The 18,370-nt window shown below is 45.1% G+C and overlaps 1 protein-coding gene across 1 annotated transcript in view; it reads left to right on the top strand.

Moving 5' to 3' along the window:
- Positions 1 to 18,370, top strand: part of LOC149359352 (multidrug resistance protein mrp-7-like) — a 54,813-nt gene that overhangs the window by 17,367 nt on the left and 19,076 nt on the right. The window contains exons 6-11 of the mRNA XM_089569033.1: positions 734 to 880; positions 2,651 to 2,744; positions 8,415 to 8,620; positions 12,362 to 12,538; positions 13,456 to 13,623; positions 17,087 to 17,271. Coding sequence (XP_089425159.1) covers positions 734 to 880; positions 2,651 to 2,744; positions 8,415 to 8,620; positions 12,362 to 12,538; positions 13,456 to 13,623; positions 17,087 to 17,271 — 977 coding nt within the window. The remainder of the gene's footprint in view (positions 1 to 733; positions 881 to 2,650; positions 2,745 to 8,414; positions 8,621 to 12,361; positions 12,539 to 13,455; positions 13,624 to 17,086; positions 17,272 to 18,370) is intronic.

Genomic DNA, 18,370 nt, shown 5'->3' with positions numbered 1-18,370 from the left:
TAGTACGTAAAACTAGGCTAGTTGCTAAGGGTTCATGCTCATCTCGCAAGCACACATCTGGTAGCGACTTGAGCCTCATATGGTCAGCAGAAGAAGGACAAAAAATAAGAAGAAAAAGGAAGCAATGCCAGCATTTTTTCTATGATGTTATCATTTTATACAGTCATCAAGGTCAGATAACACAGAAAGTTTCGGAAGCTTTTTATATCTGGAGAAATGGAGGTGACTGCAAGAGGTGTTCGTCCGTCCGCTTGGAATAAGAAATTTGCCTTTTTTGAGTAGTAAATACCTGTTCAAAATTATGAGGACGCTTAAGCTTCGACTTAAGAGTAGACGCGATAGCGCCTTCGTCTCCTTTTTCCTTTTCTCATTTCTTTTCTTTCTCACTTCTCACCAGGCATGCCCATATCTCATGGCTTTTTTTAAAATGTCTTCCTGTCGTGCATTACTTTTCAGTTGCGAGTCCATGTTCTTCGCCCTGGTTTAACTTGAGTGTAAATATCTTCATTACGCCGGCGTGATGTTGAGCACTGCGTGGTGGTGCAAAGAATACAGCTGAAGGGTGCTAAACTCAGCTTCTGCCAGATAAATATGCCTCTTACTTTCAGGCATGGTGACTGGAAATAACTTTTATTACCTAGTATACTGAACCATTTTTCATCTCGTAGAAGTAAGAAAGCCGAAGGCCGTGTTAATATCGATGTCTTGGCTGAAAATACCGCTTTCTTTTCAGATGATCATCCTTGCCTTTGGTGCTGTTACTTTCATGAATCCGGATGACATATTCAGCCCACCAACCATATTCTCGTGCGTGTACATACTCACGCTAATGGACGTTTTCACGAATACCTTGGCTCATGCCACGAGGCTCAAGAGCCCGGTGAGAACACTGTCTGCTCTGTAGGCGCTGCATTGAAAGGTGCAGAGAAATGAATTCTTTCATTGCACGTTACTTCTTTTTAGTGAAGCTTAACACAAAGGCAAAAATCAATCTACAATTTAAATTCGTATTGCAGAAGATATCTGAGCCTCATTCGTAGACAAAAATAATTCGATTGCGCCATTATTAACATTCTGGGGCGATATTGAGTACCTGAGTTTTCAAAGCAGCATCAAGACCAAAGCATCGTTTAGGGACGTGTGTGTTCTCACAGTACCTGTAAAGCTGACAACTTTGCGAGTCCTTAGATGAATCTGCCTTCGAATCTTCGAATCTGCCTCTTCATTGCAAGGACTGTGAACTCTTGCCGGCCCATTCTTGAAAAAACCGTTGTTTTAGGTAGACGCCATGATCGAGTCCCGTGAATTAAAAGAAGCTTTTTTGATCAGAAAAAAAGGGCGCAAATGCTGTTAGCGATGCATCTATCTTCTTGTACAACACTGAAGAATGCTTTTTAGAAAGGTTTTCCTGAGTACGAGCATGTGTACAGGTGTTTGGTGGTGGTAGTGGTTTATTTTAAAAAAATAATAATAATAAAAAGTGAAGCAAAAGAGTGTTGCCGGCCGTGGCAATTGCTATCTAATATCTTAAGCACCCGAGCTGCAGCCGGCGGAAACGAAAGGGAAAGGGAGAGGATAGTGAGGAGAAGTATAGACGGGAGCGACAGCAAGAAAGGACAGGGGAGAGCTTTGTACACTATTTACAAAATACAAAAGTAATCAAGTTCGCGCCGCTCGCGCGCTAATGTCCAAGCATTGTGGTGTTTGTTCCCCTGAATGTAATCTGAAGTGTTCAGCGCACAGGCCTTTTTTATCAGGATTTTCTTGCTTCACGTGTTTTTTTCTGCATTTGTTAGGTTTTTATACAATATCGTTTGTTATCATCCTGTTGGATTCCATTCATTCATGTTTCTTTGGCCCTATACACCACGTGTCATGCTTTTAATGTTCGTTCGCCGCTTTTCATCGTTTTTAGCTAGGTCGTGTTTTTAGTCTTTGTGTCTTTTATCGCTTTTATGACCCTTTACATCATTCTGACGTTTGCTGCAGCTGATAGGTGGTGTGAAGGTGTGCCTATATATTACGTGTTTCTTTCCAATAAAGGATCAGTTGTCAGTAGCGCGTTGTCCTGTCCACCTTTCTTGTGAATGTCTTGTGTTTTGCGCTAACTTTTGCACGAAGAATAATGCACCGACTAGCCCAGCAACAAGTGTTACTTGAGTCCTTAGATGAACTGCTGATTCGATTGAGTACCTTTTCTTGAGAATACAAATGATGTTCATGCAGATATATATTATATCATCTTCTCGCCTTGCACTGAGAAACATGCCGATGGGACATTGCTATGGTGCTGACCTCACAGCGGCAAATATCACACGAAACAAAGAATACCTTCACTGCATGAAACAGCAGCTAGCCTCAACGAAGATCGGAACATAGCTGGAATAAGCCAACCGAAAACTTTTTGTTAAAAACTTGTGTTGTTTAAAAGAACTTTTTCCTTCTTTTCGAGCACGGATACCTCATATGTGCAGGTATCCGCACCACTTGTTAATGCGATGTTTTCGCAGAACTTTTCATTTAAAGTGTACGTGTTGCCCATTGTTCCTTACGGTCTTCTTATACTTTCCTTCATCCGAACCACATCCTTCATCCGAACCAGAGGTAACGCCCATATCTGTATTTTTTTTCTTTTCGTTTGTTCGCCAAGGTTTTTCGCAGTTGTCGCAGACTAATGACATTTTTTGCTGAAGAAGAATGGCTGCCAACCGGAACTGTAAATCTACGTGTGTCACCAGTTGCCGGTAAGAACATCTTGCATGGATTGACACTTTGGCAGTTATTGTGTACATTAAGCAAAACGTGCATTGAATAAGGTTATTAGTGTATCCTGTCATCGAATGTGAATAGCAATAGAGGCTTTCCTGAATGTGTTTTCCTGTGCTTCAGGCTATTGAGTAAGTTACAGATTTATCTCATATTTCTCAATATCGATTTCTGGTCGCAAGTCCATCGTTTAAAGTTTTCAACTACGAACACTTCGTTCTTCGCAACCGCATCACGGTATCTCGATTTTACTGCACTTTTTTCTAAGTTATATTAGCAATATTCCAATCCCTGGAAACGATTGGATTGTGCGAATCCGACGTGCTTGCATACGATGTATTCGACGTGGACGGACTTGTTCGTATGCGTTCGTACGCATCGACCCAAATGGGTTACTTCGAATTAGAGACAAGCTATAGGCTCGTAACCTACAGTAAAATTGTTCAGCTAAAGGTGACATGCCGAACGAAGAAAATAAACATATTTAATGCAGCAATCCACATAACTTCCACGTCACACCTGCCTTAGACTGAAGGAAAAGGGCAAATTTTAGTACGCTCCTTACCTCCTATGTGTAGCCCTCGAATAGAGGCATCTAATTTTAAAACAGCTCTTAGCCGTTCCTTGGATAAGGGGGCACTCAGAACTATGAGGAGCCGCCTTTCTCGAGTGACTCGTGCAGAGAAGATGTGCCTTACAATAGAAGTATATTTGTCAAAATGCAAATAAAAATAACTACATATCTACAAGGTTCTATGTATTTTTAGATACGGGCTCTATGTGCGCACTTTTAGGGCGAAAACAGTTTTAGCAGCACTCCAAGGGTTCCAGCCGTGTGTGTTTATGTATATCTGTGAAAGGTTTGAGTGGCAAGTGTAAATGGCTCACTAGGTCAGGAAGGCGAGCCGCTCTTAAAGGGAAACTGCATAGGTTTTAGAAATCAACTAGGTTAAAAGGGTCGAATGTGTGAAACTTGCAGCTAAGTTTTTTGGGTTAGCATTTGAAATAGTGACACAATCACCGATTAAAATCGCCTCACCCTTCAAGCTTCCCTGTAGCACATAATGCCAAGTGGGGGGGGGGGGGGGGGGGGGCGCGTGATGACGTCATCGAAGGTATCTGTAGATTGCCAACGCATCAACGCCTGCTTTGAAGGGAAAAAAAGCAATACCACCGAAGGGAAATCCTGCCGAGAGTTGTTTGGCAGCACCCAATGAGGCACGGCAGGGTGTGGCTGACGGCAGCGGTAATTTGAAACCATACCTTCCGTGACGTCACACTGAACTTCCCCGCGCTCGTCTGGCGCATTGAGGAGAAGCGCAAAATTCATTGGTCGATTACGTTACTATTTTAAATCCTAGTGCAAAAACACTTGACATGCTTCACCTGCAGTCTGTATAGATATGAATCCTCGAATATCGCGAAATTCTCAAAATGTGGGGCAGTTGCCCTTTCAGGCATTCCCACTGGGGCAAAGAGCGCTTCCAAACTTGGCCCTTGTTTCATAAAGACCATTGTCTGTTTTCATCACGTTTTTTTAATGGCGCCAAAAAAAAAAAAAAAACCCAAGCGACAGTTACTGACTAAAAAGGAATAAACCATGCGCTTTCTAAGACGTGACTGGGTGGTATGTTCCCGCTGAACTTTTAGTTCACGTTAACAGAACTGCCTTATCACGTATTTGAACGTACAAGAATAGCGAACGGAAAAGTCCTTTGTGTGCCTCACGAAGTCGCTACGGTTTCCTTTTTTTTCTCCAGATATAGTATTCGGTTGTGCGACATAGTGAACTTAGGTGGCATTAAGCTTTAGCATGCTTCTAGAATAGCGTCATTCCGGCTAAGATTTAGATATAAAAGTGCGTACTTTCTTCCAGTGGCGCTGAGCTAACAACCAAACACTGGCTCGTTGGGCTGGAGCAGTTGTGAAATTGTGGCGGTACCGATAAACATTTCCTTCTAGTCATTTAAGGTATGACGCCACCTTTGAAAAATCTTTTTTTGTAAAAATGACATTTTTTCTTTTTTATATTTCGGGAATCCCAAAACATTCGGAAATGTTTTCCAGCATGAATAATGTTCGTATCTTTATTTATTCAAAAGTTATAGCCAACTTTCGAACTGGTGGTGTACAGTTCTGAAACCGAAACTGATATGGTTTGGTAACAGAAAATGATAACTCAGCGATAATCAGCGGCGTATATTGAAAATTTTCCTGTTTTGTTTTAGTCTCATATGTAAAAGATTATTCAAAGGCAATTTGTAAGGTTTACTTTTTTTAAAACATTGCTTTAAATTTCCACAAGAGGGATGCAAGACGCTACAAGCGTCTCAGTTATTTACTTTGCGCGCACTTCACGCTATCCCTTTGAATGCTACCGGATTCGTCCTTCAATGATGGCAGCAGAAGTACAGCAGATATTTTCAGGGAAGCAGGCATCGAATCTGGCCTCCACACTCTCGTAGCATGTTGCACCAGTGACCATTACCGTGTGACGAAGGCCCAGCGTCAATCAACGGGCGAGGCAAAACATCTCCGCAAGAAAAGACGGGCAGCAACAAATGCCAAAAGAGAGCTCGTGTCAGCTAAGGAGGGCCCTAGCTATCAACCTGGAGGATTTTAACTTCCTAGGGCATGATGATCTTGTTTCTACAAGGATTGAAAAACTTTAATCTCGTTTTTCTCAAAACTTTATTTTTCGCAATTTCGTGTTGCGCAAACAGTGATAACTTCCAAATGCATAAATATTTTTCAATTAAACTTTGTACACTCGTTCCTTTGTTACTAGCCTGTGCAATGAACTAGCATAAATGAAATCGAATCGTGAGTTTTGATATAATCATGTTTTATGTGGAGGAATGTAGGCAAAAATGACACATTTTTTTGTTTTCTTTAGCATTTTTGCTATAACTTTTTTCTTAATTATCGGATGGCAAAGATCCTAGTTGGTTGCACAGTATGGTTAGTTGGCTAACGCTGTGCCGAAAAGTTTGCAATTCCTGCTCTTCATTCACCAGTTATGACTGTTTGCATAACAGCCATGTTTGGGCGATTTTTTGTGAATAATAAATGCCATCATGGCTTTTTTCACTCTTTTGTGCATTTGAATATCATATAAAATGGTGCTTTATGAGGTAAATGTGAAATAAAAATTTAATGCTCAAAATTTAAAACAAATTTGAAAAAAGTGGCGTCATACCTTAACTATGTGCCCATATAAACCTCACTCTCGCCGCATTTGAAGAATTTAAGGATATAAAACAATAATATTTTTATCTTACAACTCTGAGCAGGTCCTGTGCACAGAGAAGCGCAGGTGGTGAAAATGTTTTGACGTTGTTCTTGTGTTCTCATTGTCAGTCAAGGAATTAGACGGCTTTCTATGTGGAAGAACCGGCACGAAAAAGTGAAACAGGTAATGGTAGATGCCCTCTGGAAGAATGGCAAAGCACACAGGAGAAAAAATTTTCGTCAAATGACTTCCTTTCCCTAAGCGCTCCTTCCTTGAGTCTGCTCTTACTTTCTTTATTCTAGAAATGTTTGTCTGGACAGCACCATCTGCTTCGCGCGATTTTATTACCTTTACTAGTGTTTTCCTCGTATGCTATTCATTTTAAGCCAACCATTGCAGGACTCGCGCAGCGAAAAGGTAATAGAGCTTGTAGAAAACTAACGGCGAGCTTTACAGAAAGATGTACTTACTGTACCGTAAATATACTGTCACATGGCGACGAAAGTCGCAGACTGGTAGACGCGGACAGTAGACAAAAGGCTGGCGCGGAAGTTAAACTTAATTCTGAGACCTAGGGGCCACGTCACATGTCGAGATCAAAATGCCTTGCCTTCACAGTTGCGTTGTGTTCAAAAGGGGCCTTAAACACCCAGTACAAATTCACACATTGTGAGAACAGCAGCGTAGAATTGTTGCTGGTTTTTGGGAGCTCTCTGCTGGCGTCTTGCTTATCAAAAAAAAAAAGCAGTTAGGCTCGTGTGTTGCCGACAGAAGACAAAAACACACAAAAGCAAACAGCGCTTCTCGGCAGCATACTTTCAAAGAGTTCTGTTAAGCAAATTTCGTGGGCAAGCAATAAAAGCCGCGGCAAAACATTCACAGTCATGCATAGTAGCCGTAGGCGCAGGCCCGAACATGCTTTCCGGATTGACATGCACGGTGGATACCAAGTGTATCCCAGTGACAAGAGATTGCAGTGTATCCCCTAATCACATTATTAATTTTTATGCGTTACGATACATACATAAAAGGGGTGCCAGCAGCGGCTGCCATAATGAGGATGAGGAGGCAGCGAGCTACGAGAGATTGGCGGTGGAGAATAAACGACGGCGGGAACAGTTTGGTGATATCGTGGAGACTTCAAAAATAAAGGATGACTTTTAAAGCGGTGGTTCAAATACAATAGTAGGGAGTTACACGCTGATTTCGTCACATAATTTCTACTAAGGCTTAGCTTGCAGGAAGTGTGTACATAGTTTAAAGTTCGATCGTGGCCCTGTGCCTAAGAGAGTGTGTCTCGCACTTGAACCCATTATGGACAACAAATGTTAAGGAATTCTTTACCAACCACTCCTAACTCGGAATGTACCTCCTTTTTGTGAAAGCAGATTGTACGTTATCTACGTTGTTTCTCTTTTATTGCGAAAGCAATACTACGCTCATAAACGGCCTTTCACGTATCGGCGGCCGGTAGACACGTTTGACCTTTAGAATGACCTCTGACGTCATACCGGGGTGAGAGATGGGCTACCAAGTCGAGTTGCCGCGCAGCGGCGGCCAGTAGCCACGCGTGACATTTAGAATGACCCCTGACGTCCTACTATGCCTAGTGACGTCACAGCGTGACGTCATACCAGGAGCGAGAGACGGGCTACCAACTCGACTCATCGCGCAGCGGCGGCCGGTAGCCACGGCGCGCCGCACTCCTCCCGCTAAAGGCGCTAGTGACGTTATAGCGTGACGTCATACCAGGAGCGAGAGACGGGCTACCAACTCGGCTCGTCGGGTAACGGCTGCCCGTAGCCACGTCTGACCTGTAGACGCGGCGCACTGCGTTCCTTCTTTAGACGCGGCGCGCCGCGTTCCTTCCGTTAGAGGTGCTGCGCTCGCTTTCGCAACTCACCAGGCTTAACCAAAGCTAAGCCCCCGCAAATTTTTTATTCCTAGTTTTCTCTAAGTTCTGTGTTTTTTCCTAGTATGTGACCGTCACTGCTTTTTCTGACAAGTGTTTCTAAGCTCGGCATAGGTCTCACCAAGCTTATAGAAAGCTTTCTGCCTACACCTGAGGCATTGCTTATGTAACATGTGATGTTCAAATAAATTTCTAGTTCTCATTCACTGCTGAGCGTATGCCTTCGATTTCTGAGGAAAATTTGGACAGATTTGAACGCGTTGAATATGCGCTCATGTTTATTCTCTTGCGCCTGCTTTTCGCACTAGCGTGCCGTCATCTTAGGTTGTCTCCGACTCCATCCAGCTCCCACGACCCAGAACTTACGGCGTGCACTTACATTTTAACACTGTCGGCAATATTTTAGCTTGGTTTTCATGATATGATAGTTCATCTACGCCACCTGGCTGCAGGAGAACTACGGTATTTACCAGTGGCCAAACAGTACGCGTCGTCGTTTTACAGTTGGCGAGGTAGCGATCAAGGACTGCTCTTTCGCCTGGTCTGCGAGGGACCTTGACGTCGACAGCTCGGTCCTGAAGGGCATCGACCTGCACTTACAGAGCGGAACTACCGTGGGCGTTGTTGGTCCGGTGGGAAGCGGCAAGTCATCCCTCTTGGCCGCCATCGTTGGAGACACGAGGTGCTTGGGAGGCTCCCTTGCGCTCAACGTGAGTTCTCTCAGTTGAAACGCGCCATTTTCTCTACGTGCTAGCGAACATGAGGCCGTAGTGTTGCTGTATACGCTTCTGCAACGAGCAGTGAACGACTATTTTTCGTGCTCACGTTGTAACACTACTCGCTGAATGGCTGTCACATGATCCTGACGACGTCAAATGTTCGGCTTCCGGGCCGCGAGCTGACATCACTGGTCCACTGCCGATGCTTCACTAGGTCCAGAGCCATTTGGGTTATAAAGACCTTTAGCATAGCCTGTAGAGGGTTATTGTTACCGGAGTGGTGGCGACACAACTGCGCATGCGCGACATTTACTGGAGGCGACGACGGTAGAGGGAAGCACTTCTTGCACTGGTACCGCAACAGGTGACGCACTACACTTTACCTGGCGTAGAAATTGGCAGTTACCGACTTTAGTGGGGATCACAGGACCCTTTGCGGCTTCTAGCAATCACAACAATCACCACCGCCAGATGCGCATGTTTCCGTTCAAGATATTAATTTTACGCGAACTGACGGCACACCGATTTTGGAATAGGCAATGGCAAACACTGAAGGAACGACACCGATGGGATTTCATGTTATAGCTCAGAGTTTTACGCTCTGAGTTTTTCTAGGCGGAGTGCACAAAAACGGACCAAATTTCTAGTTTTCCTTGCTTTTTAGTAGCTCTTTTGATGAGTAGCAAATACACGAAACCTATTCTCACTTGGGGATAGCAGCAAGCCGTTAGTAATGCGGAGCACGTCTTAGACTTGGAACCGTCTATTGGACAAAGTTGTCGTTTCTCACCAAAAGCAAAACACTGGGCGGCGGGCGGTGGTAACAAGATGACTTGGCGATAGAAGGGTTGAGAATTTCCTCACTTTTGGCTGTTACTTAAACACCAGTCGCAAATTTCTGCTCTACACCATCACATCATCGCGATCAGTCTCGAATGGCGTACAAAAATACCACAAGCGAGGGATCGGAATCTCTCGTGACCGATGCGCACATAACTCCTGGTAAAGTCACTCCACCCGTGTAAGCGCCCTCTCTATTAGTTGTAGGTGAAGGTCACAGCTTGAGACTGTTTAATCAGCGCCCGCAAATGTAACTGGGCTTTGCGGTTACCACAGCATCTGTCGCAACCGCACACCCCACAACGCTCACTTGCGGTGGTGTGTGGTTGCGAGCGTCGCTTCATGCAAAAGACCACCCTGGCGCCATCTGTCATCGCGGCCCGCCACTGCTACTGCGGTTCTCATGCTGGGAGTCAATATTGTTGCCCCTCCTGTGTCGACAGCGCGGCTTCTCGCACACGCTTCGTTTTCCCACTGACCTGGCGCACGTCACTTCTAGCGACCAGCTACACGGGCACTCCGTTCTCGCTTTCGTAGCCGTTGTTCCTGCATGCTCGTACATACCACGAGTACTTTAGGGCGTCCGTGCTTGTGGTGCAACCCAATTCTTCTGAATGTTGAGGTTGTAGTGAGTTACACGTTTGGTTAGTGTTGCGTTCTTTCATCGGCAGATCCTACACGTTACCAGCGCTTAATTAATGTCTAAAAGTTACATCGAGTTTGTGCTTACTTGTGTTACCTCGAGATCTCTGTCAGCACGCATACAACCACCCATAACATTCTTCAGACTACGCCGTCACCATATAAAGACCAGTTCAGTGTCCTGAAAGAATTTTAGAAATCAGAATGTCTGCGCCCCCCCCCCCCCCCCCCCCTTCCCCCGATTTATCCGGTTCCTACGCGCGCAAAAAAGGTCTTGCAAAGAGCCGTGTTGCACGTCTACCCTTCTGAGAGACTAGAGAGCAGGGCCCTCGCTTCTGCGTTGTAGTCTGGGCAGCACATAAAAACAATGGTTTAAACTATCGCCAGCCCCATATACGGAACACAGTGGACACAATGTCGAACAATTCTTTTGCACTCACGCTTGAGTACGACTAGAACCCGGGTTAAGGGTGTCTAGTAGAGTGCCTTAAATCCTCTTTAAGACATCATGGTCTCACTGGTTGGCTAGGCCGACAACACAGATATTTCAAATGGGCTATGGCTGTTCCAAAATTTCTTTGCCCCTTGAGAGACTCCATATTTCAACAGACAGTGCTCAATGAGTGGTGCTGTCAGATACCTCGTTTACCAGGACATCTACTTGCAAATGTATCCACTGAAAACAAATAGAAACTCCGCTGCTCTGCATTGCCGCCCCAAATGCAGCGTACTAAGGCAATGTGTTTTCACGTCAGAAGCCATGCTCTTATTTTTAGACTGCAAATACCAGTCGGTCAGGATTACCACAGTTAAGGCCTTGAGCGAGATTTACGATGTTGTTATTCCGCTTGAGTCAAAGCTGAGCCACCTTTGAATGCTTGACGGTGTGCCCGTTTTACCCGCATTGTGCCTTTGTTCTGAAGAGTATTTGTTAAACCGCACCAACCATTCCCAACGAGAAAAATTTTAAATTTGAAGACAATTTTCTGTGGGTATGTCGAAAAAATGGCGACCAGACATGCATGGTATTGAGTTACTTATGGCAAACAGGCTTTACGTGCATGTGAGGGGCATCCATTTGAAAAAGCCGTCGCCACCTCCTTTGCCGCCCGAAAGTCAGCAAGTGACCGGGGCAAATGCTCCTTAAATTTCTGGTTAAGTACTGCAGCAAAGGCAGCGTGCTGCAGTACTTGTAGTGACACGGCCCTATAAAGGCGAATAGTACTGTTTCAATCATCGTTACGCCGATCCCTGGAGCACACAGCCTGCGTATAATCCCAGCGTTGTAACGTAGCCGCCAGGAACCAGCCTAAAAGCGGAGCACGCATGGAACACCAGAAAAACTGCATTTCAGCATATAAGTCCATAATGACAATCGTGAACATGAGAATTTGCACTGAGCAACACAATAGGTATAAAAGCCCGCCAGCACTGGAGTTGGGAAGCTTTTACAATGAGCAATGCAACCGAAGTTGACTGTGGTAGCGAATGAAAATTTTCATGTCCAAATTGCCTTTTTGTGTCGCTCGGTTTTGGGCGTATAGTATAATTTACATTTTAGCTCAGACGTTAGCGCTGTGCAGGCAGATTGTAAGGGGTCTCTTGAAGTTCTCCGGAAGATACACATACATGTATGTTAATGTGTGTGGTATTTACGAAGCGCCACAAGTTTCACACTGCATAAATAAATTTGCGCCTGAAAGAAACTACAAGTCAGAAATGACGCGCTTGGATCGCTTTGTGTTTGAAAAACAGATTGCTGTTTAAAATGCCCCACATTTGTTTTCATTCCTTCACTAGCCCAGGTTCCGCAGAGAGTATGATGAAGGGCACAGACACGCGGAAAAAAATTGCTTAAAGTGCAGTTACATATATAATTTTTCATGGACATTGCATGTTGATGTCAGGTAGAGCTTGGAGGGATCGCCCAACTTACTTCTGAGCCGGATTTGAACAGGAGCATATTTAGATCATTATCCTGCTAGGGTGCAGGGTGTCGTTTTCAGGCCAGCTTTTACATAGAAACATGCATCCTGCTTAGTTTCTACACATAAATGTGAAAAGAAAACGAGGAATGATACTGTTTTCTCTTTCAGTGTTCGCCTGGACACTAAGACAAAACAAATTTCTGAAGAAATCGATAGCATTTAAAATTGTGTATTTTGTATATTAAGGAAGCACATTTCCTGTGCTCCACGCATCGATCACAGCAAGCATTTTGCGGTCTTTGGCGCTTCTCTTTTTCCACAGGGTAGGATTGCTGTCGTGTGCCAGCGTCCTCACGTTTTCAACATGACAATCAGAGACAACATAATCTTTGGCCGCAAGTACGACGAAACGTACTATGAAGAGGTGCTGGAAGCTTGTCAAATGGTCCGCGATATCGAACGGTTTCCGGCTGGTGATCTTGCAGAAGCAGGAGAGAAGGTAATGTGAACAAATCATTCGAGGGATTACTACATGCACGGGTGGTTTTCGCATCTGAAGCGACTTCTTTGTTAGAAGATAACCACTTTTCAAAACAATCTGATAAAGGCGATGGTGAAGAGGCCGGCCTGCCACCAGTTGTCTGAACCTTTTAAGCAAAATTAGTTTTATTGGGTACTTAAACGAGATTGTTGACAGCGGAGATCGTGGCGAGTAGGACACGTCCTCGCTAAAAAGCTTCTAAAGAGCCACCAAAAAGTCTGTTTTGAAGAAATAGATGGGCATAACAGGCATTTGAAAGCATTAAATGCCACCTTTGTCTGGGAAGCCCACACATTACGAACATCAGATGAAACGAGCGCAATCTGAGCGACCCGCAGCTTGCTTATAAGTCTGCTCGACTGGATTTCGACCTAATAAAGTAGTAAGTAAATACAGGGTACACCGAAGAAGTACCTTAGTAAACTGTTTCCGCGTTTATTGGCATCGAAAATTTTTTGTTGTTCTCATAGGACCTGCGACATTTCTGGTCAGCCTGACAGAGGTGCTTCTTTTCGCATAAACTCAACTTAACGGAGGCATTGGTATGCCTTGCGGACACCTCTTCTTGTTTCGTGTGTAACAACGATGCTGAATACGGCTGCTGCGAATGCTACTTCTGGTCGTGTTTTTCCTTCAGTATCCTTGTGCCTATAGCTGGTGACTGGTTTACAGTCATTATCGCAAGGACACAACGTACCGATTGTCCCTGCATCATCGTTGCTCTTATCTTTTCTCGCTCTTATCCTTACTGAAGAGTAAGCACTTCGAAACTATGAACACAAGATTTAAGTCCAAATTTTCTTATTAATAGTACTTGCATATTAACTACTGCCCTGCCACGCACCGATCCAGCTAACATTGTCGCACCGCTGCAGGGTGAAATGCTGAGCGGAGGCCAGAGACAACGTGTGGCTCTAGCTCGTGCCGTCTACTCAAGGAGTGATATTTATCTCCTCGATGACCCAACCAGTTCTCAAGACGCTCGTGTCGCCCGCGGCATCCTTAAGCATGTGATCGGACCAAATGGACTTCTTGGTGAGAAGGTCTGAACATAGTTTCATGCTGTTTCATGTTTCTGATCGGATGAGCAATTATACAAAAATAGCATGGCGATAACATGTTTTTGCACATATTGTCACGCGCCGCACAACCATTATAGCCGCTGTAGAAGAGGAACCGCATAGTGGCTTTGTTATGCAGTGTAATCGCGGTAGCCATCAATAGCGGTGCACACTCAAACATTTTGGCACCGTCACTTTTGGCAGCACGCATATCTGGCCACCCTAGACTCAGCGCCGTGTCCCTCTCTCTGCTTCGTCCCCGTTAGCGCTGTTTTTAGCCTCAGACCCTAGACTAACTTCTGTTTTGTTGCACTTTTATGCACACTAGTACCGGAGATGTACGAGGTCTGTTAGAAAAGTATCCGACCTTTGGCCGAAGAAAACAAACTGGCATAACTGGAGCGTTAGAAACCTAATAACCTTCAAAGTAGTCTCCTTGGGGCTCCATATGCATCTCCCAGCGGTGCTGCCATTGTTGGAAGTATTCCGAAAAGACCGTTTTCGGAATGGAATTTGGCTCTGCTGTCGTTGCAGCCATAATGTCCTTTCTTTTCTGAAATAGCGCTCCTTTGAATGACCTCTTGATTTTAGGAAACAGCCAGAAGTCCTAGGGGGACATATCAGGAGAGTAAGGAGCCTGTTGAACTACAGGAGTCTGGTTTTTCGCCAGAAAAGTCTGAATCAAATGCGAGGAATGTGCAGGAGCAATGCCGCGAGGGATGCGCCAATTTCTTGTTGACCTCAATTCCGGTCTCTTGCGCCGCACAGCACCACGTAGGCGATGTAGGACATCCCTGTAGTACTGTTTAGTCATTATTTGACCCTGTGGGGTGCGTACTCGTGGTGTGCCACACAGAGGGAGTCAAAAAAGCAGTCAGCATCACTTTGACATTGCTGCGCACTTGTCGGACCTTCTTTGGTCTTGGTGACGTCGAATGCGTCCTCTGTGACGACTGGGATTTGGTTTCCGGGTCGTACCCGTACACCCAAGACTCGTCACTAGTGATTACGGCGTCGGTGAAGTCAGGGTAACTGTTTGTGGAATCCAGCATCTCCTGTGAGACTTCAACACGAAGCTGCTTTTTCTCCACCGTCAGCAGCTTCGGCACGAATTTCGCCGCAACTCTCTCCATGGCCAAATCTTCATTGATAATTGAATGTGCAGAAAAATTGCTGATGTCCACCTCTTCCGCAATTTCTCGGATAGTCACACAACAGTCCCGCATCACCATAGCGTTCACTTCGGCAATTACCTGGTCATTTCGGCATGTTGGTGGCCGACCGGAGCGTGGCTCTCTCTCCACGGATGTGCGGCCGTCTTTAAACCAGTTGCACCACTGCTTAATCTGTGTGCTGCTCATAGCGTCATCACCGAAAGCCGTCTGAACATTTCGAATAATTTCCACTTGGCTGTCGCCAAGTTTCTGGCAGAATTTGAGGTAGTAGCGCTGCTCCTCTCGCTCCGCCATTTTCCTTGCAACAAAAAACCGACGAGAGCACTGCGCACTCCCTCACTCAAACGCTGCTTCCCAGCGACTGACGCTATAGGCAGGCGGGAAAAAATTCGTTCATGCGCACAAGGGTTCAAGGTCGGCTGATGCAAGCGCGCTTGTTTCATATCCATCAGGTGTTCGCAAAAAAAAATAAAGTCGGATACTTTTCTAACAGACCTCGTATACCGCGTTTGCCACAGTAACCAGGCAACAAGGTGCGTTTCTCAACCCTGTAGCAGAGCGGTTATGGCACCTATTAAGCTATAAAACTGTGTGAGGCAAGCAGAACCCTTGTTATCACCTTTAAAGATATTTAGATTTTTAGGGGCTACGAAAGGCGTCCACTATAAGGCTTAGAAGATAACCCCGTTGGTCGGCGACATGTCAAAGACAGTATATCGTCTGCGTTTTGTGACTAAACGCTCCGTTGCGAATCAGCGCTCGTAGTGTCCGTTCTTTACACCGACACGCGTGTCTTCCCGCTGTTTTATTATCTCCGATGCATTATCAACTAGCTGAGATGTCTGTGTTCACTCTAGGTATTAACGTTACGCTGTATCCTTTACTTTAGAGAAGGCTGTGAAGAATGTGCCGTATGCGCTGTAACCTTCAGTTTTAACGTCAGCTGTAATTTACAGATTCGGCTGTAGCATTAATATTTAGCACTACTCGATGATTGAGGTAACAGATATGGTGCGGGAGCCAGTTGGAAGCAGATTTTGTTGTGGCGCACGATATCTCCACCCACTCGGCGCCTGCAGGTGGGATTCCTGTCTGCCGTTCGCGTAGAGCCGTGGAGGTGAGATCAATTGAAAAAAAGCTTCCGTACCTTAATGCGAAAATAGCGCGATATAAGAGCGGCGCTGGAGGACGCGATGGGTGGTACGACACTAGTGCAAATTATCATCACAATCTGGGTGCTCTACAGGGCAACGGGAAACCTTAAATACAGAGAGAACCGGTCAATGGCAGGCGGGCTTCTTCCCTCTCTTCTCGGCCTCGCACTGCATGCTCGGAAGAGTGTTACCGCATTGGACTGTGGTGAGCTTGGAGAAAGAAATTTTTTTTATTTTTTTTCTGTGCAGCGCGGCCGAAGTGCCGGTTAGTCGCCTTCTTGGTGCTTTTAATTTTTAAAACAGCTAAAAATAATCAAATCATCAAAAAGACTCCCGCCCAGAAGCTTCAGTGTAGAGGTCATTACATCTTGTAAGCTTTATAAAAGTACGTGGTTTCATACGCTACCAGGATTGCCCTACATTTGAGTAATTAGAGGGAAAATAATCCGGTATGTATTGCAGCAAAGTTCTAGCAGAAAACCATTGGGTACGAGCAAGCTGGAGCATTGGCTTCTGTGCATTAATAGAATGGAAATTCGGTAAACAGGTTTATACTTTCCGTCATGTGCTTGAGTACATCTGACTTTCGTTGAATTGTGGCTTGCGGTTTATTCAACGTATGCGAGTTCCGCTTTAGGCTTCAGGAATCCCTTCAGAATTGTAGCACTTATTGTCTGTGTTACGTGTTCCTCTGGGTGCTTCAGTTTGGTTGGCCAGGTAAAGATTGGCCTAAGCACCGCACTCCGGAAAGAACGCGGAGCTGTCGTTAAATATTAACGTCAGGTCAAACCCAAGGAGTTGAAGCAGATAGAATGCACCCGTAGTAACGTGGATGATTAAAGCATGTGCGGTGCGTTGGTATTCAGAACGCCGATACAGGAAGATTTAAACTAAAAATAATAAACATTCCAAAATTGCTAAAAAATATTTTAAAAGCAATTGATGGTGGGCGCTAAGTAACGTCCGCAAAGCGTGCGTCACGCCTCACGCATTTGGGCTTTATTTTACTTTTATTGTTCTATTCATCGCCTGTGATGCATCTAAATATGTTTCGTCTACTATTCTGTAGTCACGCGCTTGTAACAAATATATCGCCAACCGTCGTTTATACTGCAGACCCGTATTCTGGTGACCAGTAGCACACGGCTGCCGTTCAGCGTCGACAAATGGGTGCTCATGCGGGACAACAGGGCGCTGCTCTTCCGGGACCTGAATGAACTGAGGAACCACCCTGGCGCACCAAAAGACATTTTCGAAGAACCGGAGATGACGGGTGCACACCAGAACACTAAGGTCTTAAGGTAACATATGTGACAGCAATTATCCGTCGTAAATGCCTCCCGTCAGAGGCACTCAAGAGCACGGAAGGCAAGAACAGTTCTGCTAAGATGCAAGAATAACACAGAAGTTTTAACTCGTTGGCACTATACTACTCTTACTTCAGGCAAACCTGCCCGTTGGCGGCTGTGTGATGCCACCGCCCACCTCCAGGAGGCCTCCGTCTCTTACCATCCCACCTTCTCTCTCCACCCATGTCCACCCTCCACGGTCCTGCACGAAACACCAAATAACCCACTTGCACCCTCCACATTCCTCATACACCTCCACTAAACCATATACTGTGAAAGCGCCGCCACCCACGAGAGGGATTGTGCACCACTGGAACGACATAGCACGGCGAAACGAAATTCAAAGACGCAACTGGAAGGTGATCATTGTAGAAGCGAAACGTAGAACCAAAAGTGCTAATGCAGGACCCACATCGTATGATCGCCTGTGCATGTTTTTCTTTCGGGCTGCAGGTTAGTTAGCCTGAGCACCAATTACAGGTTGTCATACGTTGAGGAGTACGCCTGGCTGATAACATCACTGCGAGACATGGTTTGGAGGTTTGAGCGCAGATGCGGTGTGTTGATGTAGCTCGTCTTTGAATAGCCGAGAGATGTAGTACGGGCACTAACGCAGCCGCCTAATTTTTCTGACATTCATACCCAACGATCATTGACAAAAGCATTTTCAAACAGAAAGGAGTTTAGAAACTTCTCTCTTTTATATTTTGTAAGGTTTCATTTTAACAATCAAGACATCCGCAGATCTCCCGTGGGCACGCTTGCATTTTTTTTTCGCTGTTAACGGTTTTGTTATGGTCAAAATCGTTCCACATTGAACTTCTGTGGCAGTCTTAACTGCTCGGTGCAAGCTATGAAAAAAAACCTTAAAAGAAAGATTTTGCTATGCATGTCAAGAGTGAACCGTTACCTACACTATTTCGACAAGAGTACTTTACAGTTTTGCAGTATTTAAAATTGTTGTCCAAGAATGTTCGGCATGGGTTTTAATAGCCGTTGTCCTCGCCAGTTCATTTTGGTTTTTTTTTCTTGCCAACATAAGTTAAAGCAC

Source organism: Amblyomma mixtum, chromosome 2 (genome assembly GCF_055824585.1).
Source record: "Amblyomma mixtum isolate Tamu chromosome 2, ASM5582458v1, whole genome shotgun sequence".
Classification (NCBI taxonomy): domain Eukaryota; kingdom Metazoa; phylum Arthropoda; class Arachnida; order Ixodida; family Ixodidae; genus Amblyomma; species Amblyomma mixtum.
Note: the sequence above shows the minus strand (reverse complement) of the source record. Positions and strands in the feature narration are given on the sequence as shown.